We start from the raw sequence: 26,182 nt of genomic DNA on the forward strand, positions 1-26,182 counted from the left end.
CCTTCTTTATTTACCAATGCTGCTTTATTTATACACTCTTATTTACATACGGAATTATTTGCATATGAACTTGCTTATTTAAACACGGAATTATTTATATGTTGTGGTTTACTTGCACATATATTTATACACTAATTTACTGGTATGCTGAAATATTTACACATGGCTTTATTCATGTGTTTTGAGTTAATTCATGTACTCATTTATTTACAACATGCTAGCCTACATTTTCTGACGAGCTGTATTCCCATCTGCAGCCTAAATTTGCACCATGGATGAGGGCCATGGACAGAGAATGCTTCTCAGAGGAAGTTCTCCCACGGGGACATGAGAAATTATGTGAAGGTTAAGGAGCAGACATTCCAAGACATAGCACAATTTGTTTTCTTGCTAATAAAGAACACTGAATGCAGGGCACTAGACTGGAACAAATGCAAGTGAATCGCTGCTGCACCTGGAAATACTGCTTGGATCCCTGGATGCTGGAAAGGAAAGAGGTGAAAGGACAAGTGTTGCATCACCTTCAGTTGTAAGGGAAAGTGCCATAAGAAGGGGGTGGTTGGTGGACCAGGGAGTCGTGAAGGAAATGGTCTCTTTGAAATGTTGAAAGGGGAAGAGAGGGGGAGATATGAATGACGATGAAATCTCTGAAGGTGGGAGAAATTGTGGGTAATATTGCATTGAATGTAGAGGTTGGTGGGGTGGAAGGGGAGGACCAGGACCATCTTTGTTTTGACCTGGAGGATAGGGTCGTGAGAACAGAGACACAAGAAATGGATAAGATGTGTTCAAGGGCTTTATTAATAATAGAAGAGGGGATGTCACAGTTCAAGAAGATGGAAAACATCTCAGAGGCAACTGTACTGAATGTCTTGTCATTGGAGTATAATGAAGTAGGAGGAACTAGGGGAATATAAGAGTCCATACAAGAGGGAGGTTGGGTCTAAGAGTACTCAAGATAGCTGTCATAGTTGTTAGGCATGTAATGAATATCAGTAACTAACCTCCTCCTGAGATGGAGATAGAGAGATTCAGGAAATGAAGGGAAAAGGCAAAGTTTGACTGTGTGGTGAGGGCAAATTGTTGAGTTATGCATGAGTACAGGAAGTAGCACAAATGCAGTCTTCAATGTACCAGAAAAAGAGTTGAGGGAGTGATCCAGAAAGGCTGTCCCAAATATCTCACAAAAGTCAAGCCCGCAGATGTACTTCTGATCTTGAGAAAATTAATGGAGTTGACAGAGACGGCATTCATGTGATGTGAGAGCAAGTTCTGCCAAGTGAATGAGCGTGTTGGCAGAGGGAAGCTGGTTGGGTATCTGCTCAAGGAAGAAGTCAAGGACTCTCGGTTCATCCTGATGTGGGATGGAAGGATTGTACATCCACGGTAAAGATGAGCCTATTGGGACCAGGGAACTGGAAACAATCAAAATGGGGGAAGGCACCAGAATGGGAAGGAACTGGACCATAGGAGAAAGATATTCCAGATAGTAAGAAATGGGTCCAAAATGGCAAGAGCAGAAACAATGGGTCTGCCAAGGCAGTTCTGTTTGTGGTTTTGGAACTGAGGTAGTAGCTGCTGTGTAGAGCTGGGATACTATAAAACTGGAAGCTTTGTATGGGAAATCTCCTGAGTAAACGAGGTCCATGTCTGTCTGGGAGACCATGGTCTGATGTTTGATGGTGTGATCGTGTTCCACAGGGAAATATGAGGAGGTGGCTGAGAGATGAGGTCTGGCCACTGTGAGATAGAGAGCAGTTCACCAGACTGCAACAGCAGGGTGGATGATAATATATGGATTCGTTCTTTGTGTACAGACTGATGCGAGTTCAGAACAGAGTATGTTAGAGAGAAGTGGAAAAGGTTAGCCAGTCAATGTCACGTCAGCAGATTATAAAGATTAAATCTAGAGAATGCAAATGGCTGTTGGACGGCCCATAAGTGGATCAGGAGTACTACAGATGGTCAAAAGGATCCAAAGCTTGGGAAGAAAGTCTCCTGGCTAAAGAAATGGGCAAAGAGGCAGAGGCAGCTGAAAAAAATGGTGTCATGTTGAGCTTGGAATTCATTGAGATGGGGTGGAGAGGGATGAAGCTGTGACATCTGAGGACCGATCACAGGATCAGAGAGGGGAAGATCGGAAGGGATAGTGAAGACACGGCTGGGTAGAGGGTGGGAGGTGGAGAAGATGGTGTTTGATGATAGTGAATGGGCAAAAGGTCAGAGGAATATTGGAATGCAAGTCTTTGAAGTTTATATATTTAACATTTGAAAGGGAGTGGAGTCATCTATTGCAGCACTAATGCGAAGAATAAAGTGGAACTCTGGCCCACAATAGCTTGGGTGATATTGTTGCAGAAAGTGCATGCACATGAGTATGGATCAGGTTGTGTAGAGAACAGTGTCTCAACAAGTATGGACATGGTTTGCACATACCTGTGACCCTGGGTGAATCCGAATTATGAAGTGATACAGTTAAGGGGCTGGAATAGATATTAAAGCTTTGTTCTGGGTTGAAATTTGTGTGCTACTGCAGCATAATAAAAGACCACATATCCCAATGCCCAGTCTTTGACAAATCTTTACTTTTTCTCCCAGAGAGTGGTGAGCCTGTGGAATTCTCTGCTTCAGAGGGCGGTGGAGGCAGGTTCTCTGGATGCTTTCAAGAGAGAGCTAGATAGGGCTCTTAAAAATAGCAGTCAGGGGCTATGGGGAGAAGGCAGGAACGGGGTACTGATTGGGGATGATCAACCATGATCACATTGAATGGCGGTGCTGGCTCGAAGGGCCGAATGGCCTACTCCTGCACCAATTGTCTATTGTCTATTTATTTTTTCTCTCTAAGGCTGTTTTCACGCTGATTTTTCCCCGCTACGTTTGCCAATCTCCAGAATCATTCCCATTCAGTGCACAGAATGTAATGGAGCAGAATTCTGATCTAAAAATCCCGTCACCTTTACATGACACAATCTATAAAATAATCCCTATCCTCATGTATCCTTATCCACAACACAATTTGAGGACGGGAAATAATATGTCATTAGGTTAATAACTTTCATTCATATAATATATAATTCAATAATATAACTCATTACATGGTCATTGCATGTTGACACTAAAGGTAGGGAATTCAGCAGATACTGCAAGTGCGTCTGTTTACGTTGGCCTTAGCAACACTGGGACCAACTCCTTGAGGTTCCAGTCTTTGAATTTTCATAGTGTTTAATAATATGGTGCTTACACAATGCTTTCTATCGGCGCATCCTGCGGAATCTAATTAATGTACAGTTTATATTTACACAACATGTCACCATGTTAAGTAACATTTCCCTTAATTACGTGAGCAAAATAACACCAATTTCCATGTATTGTTCCCTCCCCTGCATCATTCTGATTTTGTCTTGTTGCATTGCATATCCATCTGTTCTTTTACACTTAGTATTCTGCACCCCTGGCACCCAGCCTGGTCTTTTTCTTTCTAATTTCCCACAAAGCCTTACAGGGTTCAGTCTGTGCTTGTCAGTTTTCATTAAATATGAAATAAGCTGCAACATAGGAGTATGTGCACTGTTTGTGCTATATCAGCTATTCTTCCCAGAACTTGGTATTTTAATATCCCCTCATATGAAACAAGTTTATCTGTGCATAGGGTGCTCACATTGGAATTGGAAGTAGAATCTGTTGAAAAATCAAATGCTCAGGTATTGAACTACTGAAACAGAGGAGTCAAAGGCCTATTTCTGGGCCTATTGAACTACTGAAACAGAGGAGTTTCAGTAGTTCAATAGGCCCAGAAATAGGCCTTTTGACCTGCCATATCCATGCCAATCTTTTTTCCCCCGTCTCCACTAATCCCATTGGCTTGCATTATGCTACTATGCCTTGTCTATTTTTCTGTCTGTCTAAATGCTTCAGAAAGTGGTAATTATATTGGATTCCACAACCTCCTCTAACAACGCTTTCCACATATTTACCACATTCTGTGTAAAAAACATACTTTAAAATTCTCTCTTCCAACCGTAAACCTGAGTCCTCTTTAATTTGATACTCCCACCATGTGGGAACCCCACCATGCTTGGATGTTAAGTTGTGAAGATCAGAGTTAGAGTGAGGTGTTGGAAAAATTAGCTTAGTGAGGAGAGGACAGAATAGCAAGAAGGAGGTTTCAGCTCCCAGTTCTGTGATCTATCATTATACCAGTTTTCATAAGTTGCAGTCACGTGGCGACTTGGATGTTGTACACATGAGCAGGCAGTCAAGCCAGTAAGATCTGCCTAATACAGCTTGATATTCTCTGCCACAGAAGACAGTGGAGGCCAATTCACTCTATGTTTTCAAGAGAGAGATTCAGCTCTTCAGGCTAACGGAATCAAGGGATATGGGGGGGGGGGGAAACAGGAACGGGGTACTGATGTTGGATGATCAGCCATAATTATATTGAATGGCGGTGCTGGCTCGGAGGGCCTCATTGCCTCATGAAAACAACTTATATCATCAATGCTACTGTTGAGCGGGAGGTACAGAAGCCTAAAATCCCTCTCTCTCCAGATTCATGAACAGCTACTTTCCTATAACTCAAAATTTTTAACTGATCTGCACAACCCATCCAACCAAATGATCAACCACCCGAACCACCAATGCCATGACCCAACACTACCCACATTCTGATGACATGACCTAATCCACTGAACACCAGTCTTCCCAATGATGACCTAACCCAATCCCACCCATCAGACATCAGACAAACAAGTCAATGCCATGGGTAAAAGCTAGCTTATTTCAGCTTCGGACGATAGCTAAAATAAAACAATTCGTCCAGTTTGATGACCTCGAAAAGATCATCCATACATTTATCTCCTCCCGCCTAGATTACTGCAACTCTCTTTACACTGGCATCAGCCAATCTTCCCTGTCCCACCTGCAACTGGTCCAAAACGCCGCAGCGAGACTCCTGACGGGCACCCGAAAAAGGGACCACATCACCCCGATCCTGGCCTCTCTCCACTGGCTCCCTGTGCGGTTCCGAATAAATTTCAATACCCTCCTCTTTGTCTACAAAGCCCTCAATGGGCTTGCACCCACCAACATTAAAAATCTTCTCACCCACTACACCCCCTCCAGGTCCCTCAGATCGTCCGACTTGGGGTTGCTGAATGTCCCGCGGTCTAGGCATAAGCTCAGGGGCAACCACGCCTTTGCGGTTGCAGCTCTTAGACTGTGGAACAGCATGCCCCTCCCCATCAGAACTGCCCCCTCCATTGACTCCTTTAAATTTAGACTAAAAACTTATCTGTACTCCCAAGTATTTCCTGACGTCCTCTGAGCGAGGGCTATTTGTATATATGTATGTAGTTTGCTTGTGTACACTATTCTTAGAACAAATGTAAAGCACTTTGGTCAACGAGAGTTGTTTTTTAAATGTGCTATATAAATAATTGTGACTTGACTTGAATAAACCCCATCAATCACCCTCCCAACCCACCCGTGCCCACCCACTAATCACACAAGCAAACACACTGATCATCTAACTTAACCCACGAATCACTCAACCCAAATCTACTATCTCCTCATCACCTAACCCAACCTCCTTGATCACTGAACCAACCCATCATTCAGCTGAGTCAAACCCATTTATCAACTGACCCAACCCAATCATAGCCAACCCATGGATCACCCAACCAAGCCCATTGGCGATTTCATCAACTGATTGGTGAGTTGGATCTGGAGATAATAGTTGAATGATAAATATTGATCAGAACTGAATCAATGCCTAGAATCACCACCCACAGTGAGCATGCTCAAGTTCGGTGAAAACCTGTTTCTGCATGGTTTAACTCAGACCATTACATGCTGCTTCTGTGTGACCAGGCGTCTCTGAGCTTCAGTGTGTCAGGTGCACAGAGGATCTGAAAGGGAAGTCACAGACTCCAGGGAACTTGCACTTGGCATTGATGGTTCTTTGTATGATGCCAAATTGCTTAGCACATAAAAATGAAGTATGCAAACTGGTTTTAGGTCTTGGTGCCACTGCAGGTAGCCAATGCAATGGAACATTTGAATGCTGTAGTGGAAGGGTGTTAGTGCATAAAGCGTTCATTATAGACTCTGGAGAGCTGCTGAGCTACAACAGCAGGAAGCATCTGCTGTCCAGACTCACTCTGTGGCTGGGCTTGGTGCCAGTATTGTGCATTGGATGACAATGTATTGAATAGGACCGAAATAAAACATGCATAGACTATAAATAAACAGGTGCTTATCAACAAAATGAATAGCATCAATTTATATCACATACATCCATTTACTTGGGCACCACCAAAGCACTTGTCGACCCGAGATCTGTAAGTGGCACCAGAGTGCCAAGACTCCAGGCTCCAGACTTGGGTGGTGAAAACTGAGCCTTGCTATTAACAAAGAAAGGACAAACAATGGGACTTTACAGGGAAGAAAGTTTATTGAGAGAACTTAAAGTACTTGACTCTGCCTGCCCATTTTGCACCTCTTGCATTGAAGATTGGAATTGAACGTCATTCATTAGGCGAGAAATAGTATTGGGTAGGCTAATGGGACTGAAGGATGATAAATCCCCTGGGCCTGATGGTCTGCATCTCAGGGCCCTCAGGGAGGTGGCTCTAGAAATAGTGGACGCATTGGTGATCATTTTCCAATGTTCAATACATTCAGGATCAGTTCCTGTGGATTGGAGAATAGCTAATGTTATCCCACTTTTCAAGAAAGGAGCGAGAGTGAAAACGGGGAATTACAGACCAGTTAGCTTGACCGGTGGTGGGAAAGATGCTGGAGTCAATTATTAAAGAGGTAATAGTGGATAGCAGTAAAAGGATTAGTCCAAGTCAGCATGGATTTATGAAAGGGAAATCATGCTTGACTAATCGTCTGGAATTTTTTGAGGATGTGACGAGTAAAATGGATGAAGGGGAGCCAGTGGATGTAGTGTGTCAAGACTTTCAGAAAGCCTTTGATAAGGCCCCGCATGGGAGACTGGTGACTAAAATTACAGCACATGGTATTGGGAGTAGGGTGTTGACATGGATAGAAAATTGGTTGTCAGACAGGAAGCAAAGAGTAGGAGTGAACGGGTCCTTTTCAGAATTGCAGGCAGAGTGGAATGCCGCAAGGCTCGGTGTTGGGGCCACAACTTGGGGCCATTTACCATATATATTAATGATTTGGAAAAGGGAATTAGGAGCAACACTAACAAGTTAGCGGATGACACAAAGCCGGGTGGCAGGGTGAACGGTGAAGAGGATGTTAGGAGGTTGCAGGGTGACCTGGACGGGTTGAGTGAGTGGGCATATGCGTGGCAAATGCAGTATAATATACTGTAGATAAATGTGACTTTGGCAGTAAAAACAAGGGGGCAGATTATTATCTCAATGGGGTTAGGTTAGGTAAGGGGAAGGTGCAGCGAGACCTGGGTATCCTTGTACACCAGTCACTGAAAGTTGGCGTGCAGGTACAGCAGGCAGTGAAGAAAGCTAATGGAATGTTGGCCTTCATAACAAGAGGATTTCAGTATAGGAGTAAAGAGGTTCTTCTGCAGTTGTATAGGGCTCTGGTAAGACCACATCTGGAGTATTGTGTGCAGTTTTGGTTTCCTAATTTGAAGTAGGGCATCCTTGTGATTGAGGCAGTGCAGCATAGATTCACGAGATTGATCCCTGGGATGGCAGGACTGTCATATGAGAAAAGATTGAAAAGACTAGGCTTGTATTCACTGGAGTTTAGAAGGATGAGGGGTGATCTTATAGAAACATATAAAATTATAAAAGGACTGGACAAGCTAGATGCGGGGAAAATGTTCCCAATGTTGGGTGAGTCCAGAACCAGGGGCCACAGTCTTAGAATAAAGGGGAGGCCATTTAAGACTGAGGTGAGAAAAACATTTTCACCCAGACCATGGTGAATTTGTGGAATTCCCTGCCACAGACGGCAGTGAAGGCCAAATCACTGGATGGATTTAAGAGAGAGTTAGATAGAGCTCTAGGGGCTAGTGGAATCAAGGGATGTGGGGAGAAGGCAGGCACGGGTTATTGATTGGGGACGATCAGCCATGATCACAATGAACGGCGGTGCTGGTTTGAAGGGCCGAATGGCCTCCTCCTGCACCTATTTTCTATGTATCTAAGTATCTATGAATTAACATTTATAATGTTCAAATACTGTTTTATATAAAATTGATAAAAATGCATATTCCATTACAATAAATATTTACATGTATTATATTATCAGCATGTATATTAAACAGATTGATTTTTTCCTTCATTGCAGATAACACATTCATAATTGTATTCAATGGTTCGTGTGTAGAATATCTACATCTTTTACTTATCCTACAGACTTGTATATACAATGTTTGTATTTTACATATATCAAAAAATGTTTTGAATAATGTGTGAATCATTTTTTTCTTTCTCACTCCCTTCTCAAATGACCATGCTGGCTCCGGCTGAGATATGGGTTTGCAATTACCAGTAGTCCTTTGGTGGTGCCAGGTCGCGTTCGCCATCAGTAAACCACTGGGTTCCTCAACATTTCCACACCAGGTTGCTGGTTGGCTTCATGATGCATAGATCTGTATTTATCCTTTCAGGTCATGAACCTCGAAAGCTCACTGCTGATGCAGACTGAGTCACATGCAGGCCTCTACTACCACAGATCATTAGATGCCCTTTTGAGATCTCCATTATGGGGGTAGAGATCTGAATGTTGCATTGAGTCAGACACAGGGGTTACCATTCCCTTTGGAAGCTTTGTCAGGTGGATGAGTGCTGCTTTATGCAAGGCGAGGTGATGTTGGGCAGGAACGATAATGGTTGAGAAATGGTACGAGTCTGTTTCAGATGTCCTTCTCATATGCGTAACTGTCCATCACTCTGCCAGATACGAGTACTGCAACTCCCGTTGGGAGAACCTAGGGCATCAGAGGAGAACCAGTAGCTGTGGCTACAGTCACTGGCACCAGGCCATTACCTCCCAAACTGTCTTTAATTTCAACACCTCTGGCAATCTGCCCTCCACAGCCCTGCACTGCCCCTTTTTACCCCCCCCCCCCCCCAAAAAACAAATAATGCACAAACAAACCTGCCCTGGGGAAACCCATTGTCTCCGCCTGTCCCACAGAACTCATATCCACATACCTTGATTCTACCTTATCCCCCTTGTCCAATCCACCTACATCCAAGACACCTGACACGCCCTTCAACTCTTTCAAAACTTAGTTTTTTGGCCGCAGTCACTCATCTTTACCATGGACGTCCAGTCCCTCGACACCTCCACCCCGCACCATGAAGGTTGCAACACCCTCTGTTTTTTTCTTGAACAGTGACCCACCCAATTTCCCTCTGTAACACTCTCCTCCGCCTAGTGGAATGTGTCCTCACTCTCAACAACTTCTTCTTTGACTCCTCCCACTAGCTCCAAGTTAAGGGTGTAACCATGGGCACTCACAGCTATGCTTGCCTTTTTGTTGGTTACGTCAAACAGTCCAGGCGTACACTGCCCCCATCCCCTAACTCTTTCTCCACTACATCAACGACTGCATCGGGGCTGCCTCCTGCACCCGTGCAGAACTCATAGACTTCATTACCTTCACCACTAACCTCCACCCTGCCTGTACTATCTCTAGCACCTCTCTCCCTTTCTTGATCTCTCTGTCTCCATCACAAGAGACAGACTATCGACTGCTGTCTACTATAAACCTACCGACTCACAGATGTCTTGACTACACTTGCTTCTTGCAAAGACACTATCCCCTACTCTCAATTCCTACGTGTCCGCCACATCTCCTCCCAAGATGCTTTCTATACGAAGACATCTAAGATGTCCTCATACTTTAATGAATGTGAATTCCCCCTGACTGTCATAGATGAATCCCTCACCCTATTCTCTTCTGTGTCCCGGAGTCCTACTCTCGCTCTCTCCCTCTCTCCCCCCAGGTACAACAAGGAGAGAGTTCCCCAGGTCCTCACCTTTCACCACACCAGCCTCCGTATCCAAAACATTGTCCTCTGACATTTCTATCGGCACCAACGTGACCCCACCACTAGTCACATCTTCCCACGTCCACACCTTTCCGCCTTCCACAGAGACCGCTACCTCCGCAACTCCTTGGTTCACTCAGCCCTTCCCACCCAAACCATCCCCTTCCCAGGTACGTTCCCCTGCAACTGCAGGTTGTGCAACATCTGTCCTAAAGCCTCTACCCACGACTCTATCCAGGGAACCTAACAGTCCTTTCAGAGTTTCACATACACCTCCTCTAACCTCGTCTACTGCATCCAGTGTTCCTGATGTGGGTTACTGTACAATGGCAAGATAAAGTGTAGGCTCGGTGACGGTTTCGTTGAATACACGCAGTCCGTCAAGGCCTACTGGATCTTGCAGTTGCTGACCACTTTAACTTCCCTTCCCATTCCCACACTGACCTTTATCCTGGGCTTTCTCCATTGCCAGTGAGGCCACACGCAAATTGGAGGAACAGCACCTATTATTTTGCTTGGCTAGCTTATAACCCAGCGGAGAATGTTGAATTCTCTAATCTTAGGTAACTTCTACATTCACCTCCCTCCCCATCCTCTCTCTCTTCTTCCTCCTCCCTCCATTCAAAGTCAGTTAACCAGTTCGCAACAATATATCCCTCTTGGGCTCATACTCTCCAGTCAGCAATTGGCCTATCAGGAAACCTCTGCCTGAGGTCATCTGTTGCTGGCCTGATATGGTCTGTTTTTTTTCTGCCTTGCTTCCAGTTTCTTCCATGTTTCCCTTATTCCCCAACTATAATCAGTCTGAAGAAGGGACCAGACCTGAAATGTTACCTATTCGTTTTCTCCAGAGATGCTGCCTGACCTGTTAAGTTACTCCAGGATTTTGTGTCTATCACCAATAGCTGAGTGTTGACTCTCCATCCAGTTTTCTACTGTAGAATTCTACTGGGCATAGTTGCGAACCTATCAGGAGACAGTTTGACCATGCTTGGCATCATCTTTACAAGGGCATTGAGGGCTGGGTAATAATTGGCAACCATGACACCAATGCTCAAAACTCAACACTTGTGTAAAATAAATTGCAACTAGTGCTAGAAGAACTGTACCCTGATGTGAACACATTTCCGTGGGGTAGAGTGGTGGAAAATCGGTAAGGGATTGGGTTGTGAATGAATATGAAAAACCCTGATTAATTCATCCACTGTCTAAAACAGTGCATCAAGGCCAATAGGACATCTCAATGACCGCTGAAACTGTTGATTGATCCAGTAACTTTGCTAATTTGTCCAGTTACAGCAACAGAATTGGCAGTGATTTCATTTTTCCAATGGATTTTAAATGTGAACAGTGAAACTGAATGTTTTTGGGAGGCAGCAAATTCTAAATGTACATTTATATGAAGCTTCAGCCCACCTCTCAAAATGGTTTAGGTGCAAGTATGGTGAAGGTCAGCAGTTGTGTTGTAGGCAAAAGCTGCAGTCAAATGACCAAGACCTTAAACAGCAATGAGATGTTTAAGGAATTTCGGGGTTGATGGAGGGGAAGGAACGCAATGTTGAAATACAGAATATCTCGTTCTTCTACGTAACATCATGAGACCTCTCCCGCCTATCCCCATTCTCCCAGAGGTTGAACAAACCACCATTGATCATCCATGAAAAGACACAGAAGGTAAGGAATCAAAGAATGTTGCAGTGGCACTTGCCGGGGTAGTCTGGTGCATGGACATTGCTTTCTGTGCCATATACAAAGTAAATGTGCTCTTGTCCTTTCCATTGGACCTGCACTTTGGTCACCGGAATTAGTTCGATTGTCTGCCGCTGCAATGAAGGAGAGATGGATTCATTAAACCGCACTATGTGGGGGAGCGAAGAATCTACTTAACCCCAAGAAAATGCAATTGCCTAGAAATTAGATTGCGTTATTTTCGGGGTATATGGAACGAGCTGCTAGAGGAAGTGTTGTGGGTGGGGTACAATTGCAATGTTTAAAATACATTTTACAGGGTCATAAATATGAATGGTTAGAAGGATGTGATCAAACTGTAACTACATAACAGGCAATGTTATGTACTCATCCCCAGAACACCTGCACTCAACCCTAGAACACCTGGATAAGAGAGATACCTATGCCAGACTTCTGTTCTTAGACTACAGGTCTGCCTTTAATATAATTATACCATCCAAGCTTATCACCAAACTCGCGGGACTTGGTATCAGCACTCATCTCTGCAACTGGATCCTCGACTTCCTGACCAACAGACCCCAAGTGAGGAAATGCATACCACCAGATTCAGGGACAGTTTCTTCCCAGTTGTTATCAGGCAACTGAATAATCCTACCACAGCCAGTGAGCAGTGCTGAAGCTCTACCTCTTTGGTGACCCTCGGACTATCCTTGCACTAAACGTTATTCCCTTATCATGTATCTACAAACTGTAAATGGATCGATTGTAATCATGTATTGTCTTTCTGCTGACTGGTTAGCACGCAACAAAAGCTTTTCACTGTACCTTGGTACATGTAACACTAAACTAAACATGGTTGAGGTCGTAATTTTACACAAAATATTAGCACCAGCGAAGCAGGCATAGATTTTGTGACGGAATGAATAGATTGGAGGGATGGCACTGGCCATTTTGCAAAACTGCAAAGAAGACAATGCACTGACCACTAATCTATGAAACAAAGGAGGCAAAGAAGAAAAATAAAAGAATCATATCTGCAGATACTCCCTCCCATAGCTGGACTAACTGCAGCTTTCAGTATAAGGTTACAGACTCCACAGTCATTGTATGCATTAACCATTGCATCTACAATTGGTCTGGTTTCTTGCTAGCAGATAATTGGGTCCCAGATGATGAATCGATGTGGAGACAGGAGTGGGAAGAATGGCAGTGCAGCCTTTCTGTCTGTAGGTTTCCTGCCATGATCCAGGCTCTGTGTTGGATAGCCGAGGGAACAGCACGATTTGGTAGAAAAAGATGCTGTGTGGGAGCAGGGGAGACTGAGGGGGAGCAGTAGTGTTGGGGATGGTTATTGAGCTTGGAAAGATATTTTACTCAAGGATTCAGTTAATTTTACCTCCTCACAACATCAGGGTTTCTCTGTTAAAATGAAGAAGATCCATAAAGGAACTCCCAGAGTTATGAATGCCTGACTAATGGACATCCTGTACACACGATCAAGCATTTGGGAGACTGGCGGGATGGATGGGCATGGACTTGTCAGCTGTTGTGGGGCTGCAGGCATCATCTGCTGAATGGGAACGGGGCATGTCTGAAAGCCTTTCATCCCCACCTCCATCCTGTGCTGCAACAATCTGGGACTGGATTGAGCCAAGCACAGCTGGGAGCGCCACAAAGACTCACTCACTGGATCAGTGAGGCCACTGGCAGCCACTCATCCCGCACCTGTTCGCTCTCCCCTAACTGTTGTTTCTGTAATTGGATTTTAAGAGGAGAGGAACACCCCTGTTCCCTGTCTCCATCAATGGTGTGAATGTGTAGTTTACCAGGGAGTACAAATACCTTGGAGTGTGCCTGGACAATAAACTGGACTGGTCCAGGAACGCTGAGGCCCTGTACAAAATGGGACAGAGCCAGTTGTACTTTTTGAGTAGGCTCTGCTCCTTCAACGTCTGCAGTAAGATGCTGCAGATGTTCTACCAATCGGTGCTAGCCAGTGCCATCTTAGCTGGCTCCATCCTGGTGGTGGAGTTGGATTCATGGGAAGTGGTCTTGGAGGGGAGGATGCTCTGCAAACTCCGGAGAATCTTGGACTATACAGCTCACCCCCTCGATGACACACTGGTCAACCTGAGGAGTACCTTCAGCAACTGACTGGTTCCACCGTCAGTTCCCCGTGGCTATCAAACTGTACGATTCCTCCCCCTTCTTTCGTGGGATAGACTGACTCCTCCCCCCCCCCCCCTCCCTCCCCAATATTTGCACATCCCCAATCCTTTCCACTCGTCACTTTAATTTCATGTTTCAAGTATTTTGTGTTTTTATGACTGTTGGAAGATCAATTTCCCTCCTGGGTTAAATGTTCTAGCGTGTCGTATCTGATTCTCTCGTATAGGACTGCTTGTACATTATTTACAAGATCAACTCAGTTTCTGCAAACAGATTGATCACCCTTAAATACTTTACCCCTTATTAGCACCTTATTAACACCCGAATTAAGAGGTTTAGGCATTGAGGTTCCTTCTTAAGATGCTTTGAGCTTTGAATTTTAAACACCAAACCTACCTTAATTCAGTCATTTTAAGCATTAAAAATCAACACCCGAGTATCAGATCACAGATTTTGTATTATCCTGGTGTGCCTGCAGTTTCCTTGGCCATTCTCACCTGTTGGAGAATACACATTGTTCTTCCAAACTTGTCCCGATGTTCTTGAACCCCTTGATGGGAGATGTGATCAATTAGAGTGTCTGGAAAACTAATTATCGGATAGACCTAAGAAATCAAAACGTATAAAAAACGTTAATAAATTGGAAATATTCAATTATTTGAACCATCCCGTTAACAATGTAAAAATCCACAGCAGGATAAAGGTGTTGGGTAGTGAATGGTAGAAAATGGCTGCTTCATTGTAATATTATAATTCTTGAAAGGGCTGTCAGTAAGGAAGTAGGGCAGATATTTCCCTGGTTAAGGAGTGCAAAACACAGGGGTCACAGTTTAAGAGCAGTTAAGGATAGGCATAGACATTGCTGGACATTTAGCTCATCAGATGGGGACGTGATACTTATAGCACCAAAGGCACCCTATACTGTTCAAATGTTAAGTTTTTATGCCCACGAAGATTCAACTTGGTGCCCGATCATTGGAGAGGAGTGGGTAGCATGATGGTACCATGGATGATGCTGGTATTGCATAGCTCCCAATGTGGGGCGAGTCCAGAACCAGGGGCCACAGTCTTAGAATAGAGGGGAGGTCATTTAAGACTGAGGTGAGAAAAAACGTTTTCACCCAGAGAGTTGTGAATGTATGGAATTCCCTGCCACAGAGGGCAGTGGAGGCCAAGTCACTGGATGGATTTAAGAGAGAGTTAGCTAGAGCTCTAGGGGCTAGTGGAGTCATGGGATATGGGGAGAAGGCAGGCACGGGTTATTGATAGGGGACGATCAGCCATGATCACAATGAATGGCGGTGCAGGCTTGAAGGGCCGAATGGCCTCCTCCTGCACCTGTTTTCTATGTTTCTCCCGAGACCCAGGTTCAATCCTGACCTCTGGTGCTGTCTATGAGGAATTTACACATACTCTTTAGAAATGCATGGGTTCCCAATGGGTGCTCCGGTTTCCTCCCACATCTCTATGATGTGCTGGTAGGCTAAATGTGACTGTAAATTACCTTTAGTGTGGATGAGTGGCAAAAAAGAAACAAAAAGAGTTAAAGGACACGCATGGAGACGAATATATTGCAGGATTATGGAAATGAGAAAGAGAATGGTACCAATGAGATTACATCCTTGGGAGTTGGCAGGGGCTAAATGGCCTTTCATTGCATTATACATGTAAAACATAACAGATGCCCATAAACTGTAGATGAATTAAAATAAATGTAGATTGCAACATGTTATTTCTTATAGAAACTTACAAAATTCTTAAGGGGTTGGACAGGCTAGATGCAGGAAGATTGTTCCCGATGTTGGAGAAGTCCAGAACAAGGGGGTCACAGTTTAAGGATAAGGGGGAAATCTTTGAGGACCGAAATGAGGAAAACATTTTTCACACAGAGAGTGGTGAATATCTGGAATTCTCTGCCACAGAAGGTGGTTGAGGCCAATTCATTGGCTATATTTAAGAGGGAATTAGATGTGGCCCTTGTGGCTAAAGGGATCAGGGGGTATGGAGAGAAGGCAGGTAGGATACTGAGTTGGATGATCAGCCATGATCATATTGAATGGCGGTGCAGGCTCAAAGGGCCGAATGGCTTACTCCTGCACCTATTTTCTATGTTTCTATGTTATGACCTCACTGCACCTAGTACAACTACCTGGCTTGGACATCTATTCAGGTACTTTGGAAAACTGTTGGCCATGAGCTGCTTGTTTTCCAAATGGTCTCCGATAAACCGCAATGTGGCTAGCATATGGCCCAGAAGTGACCCTCTCTTACCTGGTAGTTTTCATCGGTGAAGACATTCTGTCCCGTTACATTACTAAAGAGTGTCACAGGAAGTCCAATTTGTTGGTCAGCTACCTGTTCAAAGATATTATTGGTCCTGGCCAAGCACAAGAATAGAAGCATTGTTTATTGACATGGTGTGATGTTGGTATACCCACAACATTAAAGCAGGTACCGGGTTATTATCAGGGTGCACATGTTCGTTGCCATGTTGTGGATTGCAATAACATCAATAGGAACATTGAAGTTTTAAAAATCTGCAGATGACAAAAAAACAAAACCAAAACCAGAAAATGCTAGAAATATTCAGCAGGTCAGGCAGCTACTATGGAGAGAGGCAAAAACTGCGTGGATGTCCTTCCATCAAAAATGTATGTAAGAAAAAAGGTGCAAAAGGATGAAAAGAACAAAGGGAATTTCTGTGATTAGGTCTACATGTGCCACAGATGATTTTGGACTTGCTGAAAGAGGGCCTAGGTCAAATTATTTACATCCGATCTATGTGGAGTGGTGTAAATACAAGGAGATGCATGAGAAAATACCTGAGAGTCCACATCACAGAGGATCTGACATGGACAACACACACTGCCGCACTGGTGAGAAAGGCAAGGCTGCGCCTTTACTACCTCAGCCAGCTGAGGAAATTCAGAGTTTCTCTGAGGATCCTTCAGTGCTTCTACTCTGGGGCTGTAGAAAGCATCTTGTCCGGACTCACCCCCCTGCAGGACCTATACACCAGGAGGTGAAGATCCAGAGCCAGTAAGATAATGAAGGACCCCTACCACCCCAGCTTCTACGGTCAGGCAAGCGCCTCCACTGTCATGTTGTGAAAACAGAGAGGATGAGACGGAGTTTCTTCCCCCAGGCCATTAGGACTGTAAACTCTAATTTCACCAGGGACTAATTTACTGTTGTGTTGTGTCTTTTTATTTTTCTAAAATGTAAATACTGGTTTCTGTTCTGTTCTGTTGTTCTGTTGTTTTGCACAGGTTATCATGGAAAATAAAATGTGCTTGTTGGAGGTAACTTACTGGCTAGGAGAAATGACTTGGTTGACAACAGCCATAATTTTTCTGCATAATGAAATTAAATCAAACCCCCATGGATCTTTAGCGAATCTCACTGATGCTAAGTAACTGAGCAGGCAAGGTGCTGTGTTTGTGAAGCTTTATTGGAGGTTGGTGCACTGAAACCCATGTAATGCATTTAAGGATAAACACAAAGTGCTGAAGTAACTCAGCAGGTCAGGCAGCATCTCTGGAGAAAAAGGATGGGTGACATTTCGGATCGAGTCCTCAGACTGAAACGTCACTCATCTTTTTTCAAAGGTTATGGGGAGAAAACTGGAGAATGGGGTTGAGAGGGAAAGATAGATCAGCCATGATCGAATGGTGGTGTAGACTCGATGGGCAGAATGTCCCCATTCCGCTCCTATGACTTAAGTTGTACTGTTTGCTTGGTTAAGTTAGAATTACCCTGTAATTATGCTTCCATAAAAGGGCAATATAACAACATGCTAAATAAACCCAACACTTACCATTTTATTGTCAGCTGAATGTAGAAGAGCAGCTGGCCACTAGTTTTGCAAACATGACAAGATCGAGTGCCTCGGCCGAGACAAGGGCCGCACCTGTGCAGAAGGAACTGGTGTTACCTGGTGAAAACTCTGCTCCTTCTGCAAACACCTTGCAAGTCACGGCAGTCTATTCAGTAACCTGTGCCACACCCAGAGATCCTGCCCCAATTGGCTACATATATACGCAGGGTGTCGATGTTGGTGAAAAGGTCATCAATAGCTTCATCCACATACAAATGTGATCAGAAATCTGATTTGCGACTGTCTTAGGTAAAGTCCCCTCCCGCCGGTGTCTTTAGCAGGGCCTGAACCCCGACATGCACAGAAAGCTCAACTGACCCAGTGCTCTTTGAAAAGACACTACCATCAGACCTACTGTCCTTATTAAACTCCTAATTTGAGGAAAGCAGGAGCGGTGCCCATCTGACCCTAGCAAACGGGAGACAAAATCAAATGTGGTAACATCACAGGTGGGGTTGGCTGCACGAACAATCAGCGTGCTGTGGCAAACAGCCCCAGTCAATCCGGGTCGATATTAGCACCAACCTTTTCCGCCACCCACACCCCACCCCACCCCAACTCTGAAAAATGAATTTGGAATTACTGGGTTGGGATTAATTTTATAGCCTGGTAAATCTCTGCAAGGGAGTTGGATAAAGACCATTTAGCCCTTTGAGTATGATCTGTCAATTAGTTAGATGATGGCTGATCTATACCTTAGTAGGACCACACCAGGACCCCTCTGGGCATCTCTCTCACCGTCGACCCTGCCTTCATCAACAGCACTGCCGCAGGTATGATTGGTGATGGTGGGGAGGACATGAGAAAAGGCCCCCTTCCATTTCACCAGCCTGCTGCTTAATCCTAGCCCAAAGACACGCTTCAGCCAAAGTTTAAACTGCAAAAAGGAAATCTGGCATAAAAACAGCAAATTCTGGACTCACTCTGGGGATTCAATCTGTGTCTAACTCTGATTCTAATGTTACATCCTCTTATTCTCAACCCTCTGCCAGTGAAAATTGTTCCTCTGTATAAAATAATCATCTTATTAAGTAAAAAAAACCCACAAAACACTGGAGTAAGTTAGCAGGTCGGTGATGTTTCGGATCAGGACCCTTCCTTGTTTTACGTTATTAAGTATGTGTTAGATTAGACAATCAGACTATGCCCAGATCAGAGAATTCCAAGCATAGAGGCAGTACCAACCCCCAGCTCCTCAGAGCAGTGGGATCGGACAGGCTGTTCCAGTAGCATCGCCCGACCCTACTGTAATGAAAAATATGCAGGATTCAAGGATTCGGATCAATGAATGGAGGAAGCACATGGTGAAGAGCACAAATAACTATTTATTCAAGTAAAAAAAACAGAAAAACTATCAACTATCCATAAAGGAACAATACAAAGTTACCACCAGGGGCGCCGCACGATTGGCAGCCCCGCCAACAGTCTGTGTGTTTTTTTGTCTTTTATTTATTTTTAGTCTGATCGTCCCATCAACGGAGGGCTCGAGGCCCCCGATCACGGAAGAGCTAAGGGAAGAGATTTGAACTTTTTCTCGCCTTCCATCACAGTGAGGAATGCGGAGGAGGCACTGTGGTGGATGCTTATGTTAAAATGTATTTTGTGTGTTGCTTTTTATTTGTATGAGTGACTTGGCAAATGAAATTCCTCGTATGTTGCAAAACATACTTGGCTAATAAAGTATTATTGTGATTGTGATTGTAACTCTTACGCCCCTCTGCATATTCGAGTCTCCTGTCTGCACTGGCTGGCAACGGCACACACCATGGTCCAAGCTCTTCCTCTCACTCTCGTTCCTTGTTGAGGCTCTTTTCTCTCCACGAGGATGAAGCTCATGCTCTCATGGTAGAAGCATGTATTTATATAATAATTTTATCATTTAAGAACAACAGGTGACTATGTGTCATTGACATCAGTCTGAAGAAGGGTCTCGATCTGAAATGTTACCCATTCCTTGTACCCAGAGATGCTGCCTGTCCCGCTGAGTTACTCCAGTATTTGTGTCTATCTTTGATTATGTGTCAAGCTAGCTATCCTCCTTGGTACCATAATGGTGTGAGCTATGTGTCCTGTCAGACACCAAGCTAATCTCGAATGTGTCTGGGAAAGCAAAGTTTATCTCAGTGACCTCGCAGGTGTCCTCGTGACCTACTGGTCTCTTTGAGTTAGCCAAAGCATTCTTCAAAAACATCTACGCAGGGTTCGAAATATGGTGCTGTTAATTTAGCTGGCAACTCCATTTCAGCTCGGACTGCTTAACCCTTACATTACACCTACCCCCCTGAGCGGTTTCACTGGATCATGGGCTAGAGGTTTTGCTTCCAGGACAAAGCAACTAAAGTTAAATGCTTCATGTCTTAGCATCAAACCACCACCCCACCACTCCAACACCAATAATACGCTGGCATTAGTTCATATACTTAGTCTAGCAGTCTAACCTGTCACACGTGGGAACACATAGACCTGCTCCTGCAGAAAGGCTTTGCTGCCTAAAAGCAAACTATTTATTAGGCAACCTCCTGCTCGCCAGAAAGATGTCTTACTTGGAATCTGTTCCTGCTCCATTCTTTTAGAAGAACAACACTTTTACTTGACCCTTTCACTTACCGTTTTGATCCGCTGCCTCCACATTGGATGCACCGCTTGTTTCCATGTGACAGCCCCCGCCCTCCACATGACAGGCACTTCAGCTGCATTCAGACAAGAACAGTTTAGAGATGCAGCACGGAAACAGCCCTTCGGCCCACCGAGTCTGCGCTGACCAGCGATCCCCGCACATTAACACTATCCTACACATACTAGGGACAATTTACACTTATACCAAGTATACAAACCCAAGCCAATTAACCTACAAACCTGTATGTCTTTGGTGTGTGGGAGGAAACCGAAGATCTCAGAGAAAACCCACGCAGTCACGGGGAGACCATACATACTCCGTACAGTAGTCGGGATCGAACCAGCGTCTCTGGCACTGCAAGCGCTGTAAGGCGGCAACTCTACCGCTGTGCCACCGTGCCTCCATGCTTGGAGTCAGCGCCACATTGGAATGATCTGGACATGCCACCTGGACATGGCAATGTACGTGCGCAGTTTCAAAGCTCTTCCCACCTGGTAGGAGATTCCCCTCATGTTCAGGCACCTGAGAACAGGTACAAGAGATGGGGTGGGGCGATGGGATGGGAGGGGATGTGCACTAAACCTGCCTGTCGGAAAACAAAAGCTGGGAGCTTAAAATAAGAACAGAAAATGCTGGAAACACTCAGCAGGTCAGCCAGCATATGTGGGAAGAGAAACAGTCAATGTTTCAGGTGGAAAACCTTTCATCAGGATTTGTTCTTATGAAAAGTCTTTGGCCTGAAATGTTAACACTTTCTCTTCCCACATTGTGGCCTGACCTGCTGACTGTTTCCAGCATTTTCTGTTTTGATTTCAGATTTCCAGTATCTGAAGTTGTCTTGATCTTCACATACATCCTTAACATTCATTCCCTCAACCAAGGCAGCCCAGCCCATCAGGTGGGCTTGCTCTCTCGTCAGCCAAGTTAAAAGGTACTTTGTAATTTGGGAATCCGATAGAATGTACAGACATAGCGTTACCAATGATGATTGTCGAGCCACCCAGTAATATCCTGGAGTTACTAAAACCTCAAGGCACCTGCCACACGAACATCATGGCTATAAGAACAGCTGGGTTTCTGTGCCTTCTGCGGCAAATAATTCACATTTGGACACCATCCACGTGACACAAGTTAGGACTGTAATGAAATGCTCCCCGCTCACCTGGATGAGCGCAGAAACTCTCCAAAGAAACACCATCCAGGAAAAAGCAGCCAATTGACTGGGACCCCATCCACCGCCCTAAAAATTATTTCCCTCCAGCACTGATGCACAATAGCTGAAGTAAGTAGCATCCAAAAAATAGGCTGCAGTTACTCACACTGGCTATTTTGATAACACCCCCCAAACCTGTGACCCTACAGGATTTAGGGGCAAGGGAACACTGCCACCTTCAGGTTATTTTTCCAGTCACGCACCACCGTGACTTGGAAACATATTGCTGGTCTCTCCTCACGACTGAGCCTAAAGCCAATTCCCTCCTTGATAGCACTGCAGGAGCACCTTCACCAGAAGGATTTCAGTGGCTTTCAAAGGCTATTAGGGATGTGCGATAAATAATGGCTTTGCCAGTTCAGATCCCAAAAACAAAGATTAAAAAATTATATTTAATCCAAGTGCTAAATTGTGACCGAGAGATTTTAATTTGCATTCTCAGTGAAACGTTGGTTGCTCCAAATTACAGTACAACTCCAGTGAAACCTGCTGCAGGGTTCTATGTACGTCGGCACAAGTGGCTAAGATTAGATCATCATATTGTATTTAATTTCTCTATAGAGGACAAAATCCCTTTCCCTCATGAGATATTGAGACATGAATCACACTCTATCCAGCCTCCAGTCTGCATCGAGTTAGTTAGAATACATTAGCTCCTTGTCAACAGGCAGGAAGTAGGGATGGACGCAAGCTATGATGCCAACACAAACTGCAGTTGAAGAACCTGCAATCTGTTACATGGTAGACTGCAACGATTTAGTGGGTTGCTGCAACTGAGGAACTGTACCCCAGCAACTGACAGTGCCACTAATCGTGGAGGGAAGGAAGAACCATTGAGAGCAGGACTTGAAGATAGACATTGCCAATGTTAACAGGCTAAAAAGTATGGAAGACTGGACTGGCCACAACCCACCTTTCCTTTTCCAGCACACTGTGAACACCGGTACTTCCCTCTGCCCTTGCACTTGTGGCATCGCTGAAAGAAGATGGCGAATCACATAAACCCAAGCTCAAAACATCAACAGCAACAACACTAAATTATTTTAAAAAGATAAGAAATAGGAGTAGGATGAAGCCATTTGGTCCCTTGAGCCTCTGCCATTGAGGTGGTTTGTGACTGATCTTTCTCCTCAAACACGTTTCCTACCATATCCCTTCTTTCCTCTAATATTCAGAAATCTCAGTGCTTTGTTGGAATGATCTCAATGATTGAACCTCTGGGGCAGGAATTCCAAGCGTTCGCTGCTCTTTGAGTGTAGTTTCTTTTATTTTAGTTCGAAAATCCCTATTTCTAGTCTATCAGAGTGAGAACATCAGTCCACATCTATTCTGTTAAGCCCACTAAGAGTTTTTCACATTTCAATGAAGCCCAGCCCACTCAGTCACAGGACTGACCACTGTCCCAGTAGTGAGCTCCCTTCATCGTAAACATCTCCATTTTGTTAGATAAAAATGAGACCAAGCAAATCTCATTAAGTTTCTATATAATTGTTAAATGACAATTTCATTCTCATTGGCCAACATACAATTTGCATTCCTGATTGCCTATTTCACCTGCATGTTAGCTGCCAATGACTTGTGTACAAGAACATCTAGGTCCTGTTGAAAATCAACTTTTTATAATATTTCACCAATTGAAAATGCTGCATTTTACCACATTGTACTCCACCTGCCATGTTGCTGCCTAAACTCACTAAGCTTGTCTTTATCCCCTTGAAGTCTGTTTGCATCCTCATCACTATTCGCATTCCCACTTAGTTGCATATCATCAGTAAACTTGGGAATTTGGTCCCCTCTGACAAATCATCAATTAAGAGTTGAACAGCTGAAGCCAAAGCACTGATCCCTGTGGTACCCAACCCTGAAAAAGGTGCAGAAAAACTTAGTGAGAAAGTTACTGCGACTGGCCGGCTTGAGTTATAAGGAGGGGCTGGCACGTTTTTTAACTTGGAGCACAGGAAATTGAAAGTAACATTTTGGATGTGTATAAAACTGTGAGGGGTATAGATAAGGTGGATGGACACAGTCCATTTCCCAGGGTATGGGAGTCTAAAAGGGCAGAGATTTGTTGAGACGGGAAAGATTTAAAGGGGAACTGAAAGGTAACTTTTTCCACACTGGCCGATAGGTACAACGAGCCAGCCGCGGGAGGAAGCTGCAGAGGTAGGTACACTTACAACATTTAAAATACACTTGGACAGATGGATGGATAGGAAAAGTATATGTGGATATGGGACAAACACAGGCAAATGGAAGTAGCTCAGTTACAGTGTATATCTTGGTCTGCATGGATATAGTAGTTCTGGACAGAATCCAGATACCATAGGCTGGATACAGGCAGCACCTCCTTAGAATAGGGATAGCATTGAACATATTGCAGGATACATTGGGATTCACTGTACTCATGTTGGTTGCATATGGAGTAATGGGGATGGGTGGATAAGTGTGATTCAATCAGGTTAAAATAAAGTTAGCCACAGGTAGATTAAATAGGATTGGCCAGTGTAGAAAGGTGATCTTGAGTGGAATTAGGTAAATTGAGAATAGACCTGATTTCAAATCGGTTCAATCAAGCGAAGAAGGGTTTTGAAATGTAAATTTAAAATTTAATATCGCAGTAAAGACTGACATTGATCACTGTAATGTTGAATGTCTGTTTGTTTGTTTGTTTGTTATAACCCCTGACACAAGGTGAAGGTCATCGCCCTCCCCACCCTCTCGCAATTACCTTGGCAGCTGCAGTATGAGGAACTGGGACTTTCTTCGTGAAGTCCTGAAACATGGGGGGTACCTCAATGGTGATGTCCCACGGAAGGGGAGGGGTTCCACAGGCACTGTTGTCAACAGATTGTCCTGCAGATTAAAACAGGCATAAAAAAAAGAAAATCAGGGTAATGTTTGGTGGCTAAACCATTATCAATGCAGTTAAATGGCTGATTGTAGGGTGTTGCCGCTTCACTTGCTGGAAGTGGTATGTTCACTCTCCTCTGTAATGTTTTCCTATCCATCACCATAAATATTCATCCCCAACACCATTGGTGCAATGTGACTTGCCTGGAACCCTGCATCAACATTTCCAAACCCCGACATCTACCACCAAGTAGGGCACACAGTGGTAGATTTGCTGCTTTACAGTGCCAGAGACCTGGGTTCGATCAAGACTATGGGTGCTGTCGGCATGGAGTTTGTACGTTCTCCCTGTGACCATGTGGGTTTTCTCTGGGTGCTCTGGTTTCCTCTCACACTCCAAAGATGTACAGCTTTGTAGGTTAATTGACTTTTGTAAATTGTAAATTGTTCCTAGTGTGTAGGATGGTGCTAATGTACTGGTTGTCATGGACTCGGTGGGTCGAAGGGCCAGTTTCTGCACTGTATCTAAAACTAAAGACAAGGGAAGCAGGGGGAGGGCACTGTACAACTGCATCGACCGTAGTTCGCCTCCCAGTCACACAACACCCCAACTTGGAAATAAACTGCTAGCCCTTCATCATCACCGGGTCTAAATCCTGACACTCCCTCCCCAAATGTCAGTGGGAGCACTTTCATCACTGGGACTGCTGCAGTTCAGGATGGTTCACCCGTTTTTTAACAGGTAATTAGTGTTTACCTCGTCAGCAGCATCCTGACCCCGAAAATTGAATAAATAAAGTGTACACAGGGACCCACCGTTTGGCTGAGATATAAAACTGATACAGGTACTCTCTGTGGTACTGGATTAATTTGATAAGATTGCCAAAGAATATTGCATCTTTGAGGTGCACCTGGCAAACATCACATATCCCATAGTACTGCACCTTAGTCATAACAACCTTGGCAAGTGCAGTCATACTCTTGTTTTACCGGGCATTTTGTTGTGCTTCTCCTCCATCATTCCTAGGAGAAACCCTCATAAACTGAGCTGAGGATCGCATCACTCCCATTCACATGACTCCTTCCCTCGTGCCATCAGGCTTCCCCGGGTCCCTGCAAGTGGCTTCCTGCCATCCCATACCATGGCTGGATCATACCTGTTCCTGGATTGAGGCAGGGCGGCTGACTGCCTGCAGGTCAGGAAGTTAATATGTGCCAGACATCACAGTGATGGACCCAGCTATTCCCAACCACTCACCATTAAAACTGTATAAAATAATATATCCTGATCGCTGGTAAGGTACGTCCGATTGTTCAGTCAATCATTTGCTGATGAACAGTTTGTTATTAAACCGTGGATTTGGGAGATGTAGGTGGAGGGGGCCAATAACATATTTGCATTTGGTTATAGATCACATTTTTACATTAAAACAACTAAATAAAGGATCAAACAAAGTAACCAGTGATGAAGGAGATGAACTAGGGTGTGTACCAGGCCACATCTGGAGTTCTTAAATGGTACAACCGCATCTCCCATTATCTGCTCTCTGAACCTGTAACGTCCTGGAATCAAACCAAAATCAGCCGGTAGACACTGTGATGCAATGAAAGTTGATCTGTCGGTTTCAGTTTATTAATCTCATATATACCGAGACACAGTGAAAAGCTATGTTTGCATACTATCCCAATCAAATCAGATACACGTGAAGCCAAACACAAGTACAAAACGTAGACTGATGAGACAAATACCAGAGAAAAATGGCTTT

General features: G+C 44.3%; 1 protein-coding gene across 1 annotated transcript in view; it reads right to left on the reverse strand.

Annotated features, from left to right (window-relative positions):
* Positions 1 to 7,361: 7,361 nt before the first annotated feature.
* The window catches only part of LOC129704591 (protein SSUH2 homolog), a 40,366-nt gene continuing 21,545 nt past the window's right edge, over positions 7,362 to 26,182 (reverse strand). The window contains exons 6-12 of the mRNA XM_055647819.1: positions 24,295 to 24,419; positions 22,480 to 22,542; positions 20,344 to 20,426; positions 17,677 to 17,769; positions 16,131 to 16,236; positions 14,357 to 14,464; positions 7,362 to 11,824 (exon numbers count right to left, since the gene is read on the reverse strand). Coding sequence (XP_055503794.1) covers positions 11,684 to 11,824; positions 14,357 to 14,464; positions 16,131 to 16,236; positions 17,677 to 17,769; positions 20,344 to 20,426; positions 22,480 to 22,542; positions 24,295 to 24,419 — 719 coding nt within the window. The 3' untranslated portion in view covers positions 7,362 to 11,683. The remainder of the gene's footprint in view (positions 11,825 to 14,356; positions 14,465 to 16,130; positions 16,237 to 17,676; positions 17,770 to 20,343; positions 20,427 to 22,479; positions 22,543 to 24,294; positions 24,420 to 26,182) is intronic.

Source organism: Leucoraja erinacea, chromosome 16 (genome assembly GCF_028641065.1).
Source record: "Leucoraja erinacea ecotype New England chromosome 16, Leri_hhj_1, whole genome shotgun sequence".
NCBI lineage: Eukaryota > Metazoa > Chordata > Chondrichthyes > Rajiformes > Rajidae > Leucoraja > Leucoraja erinaceus.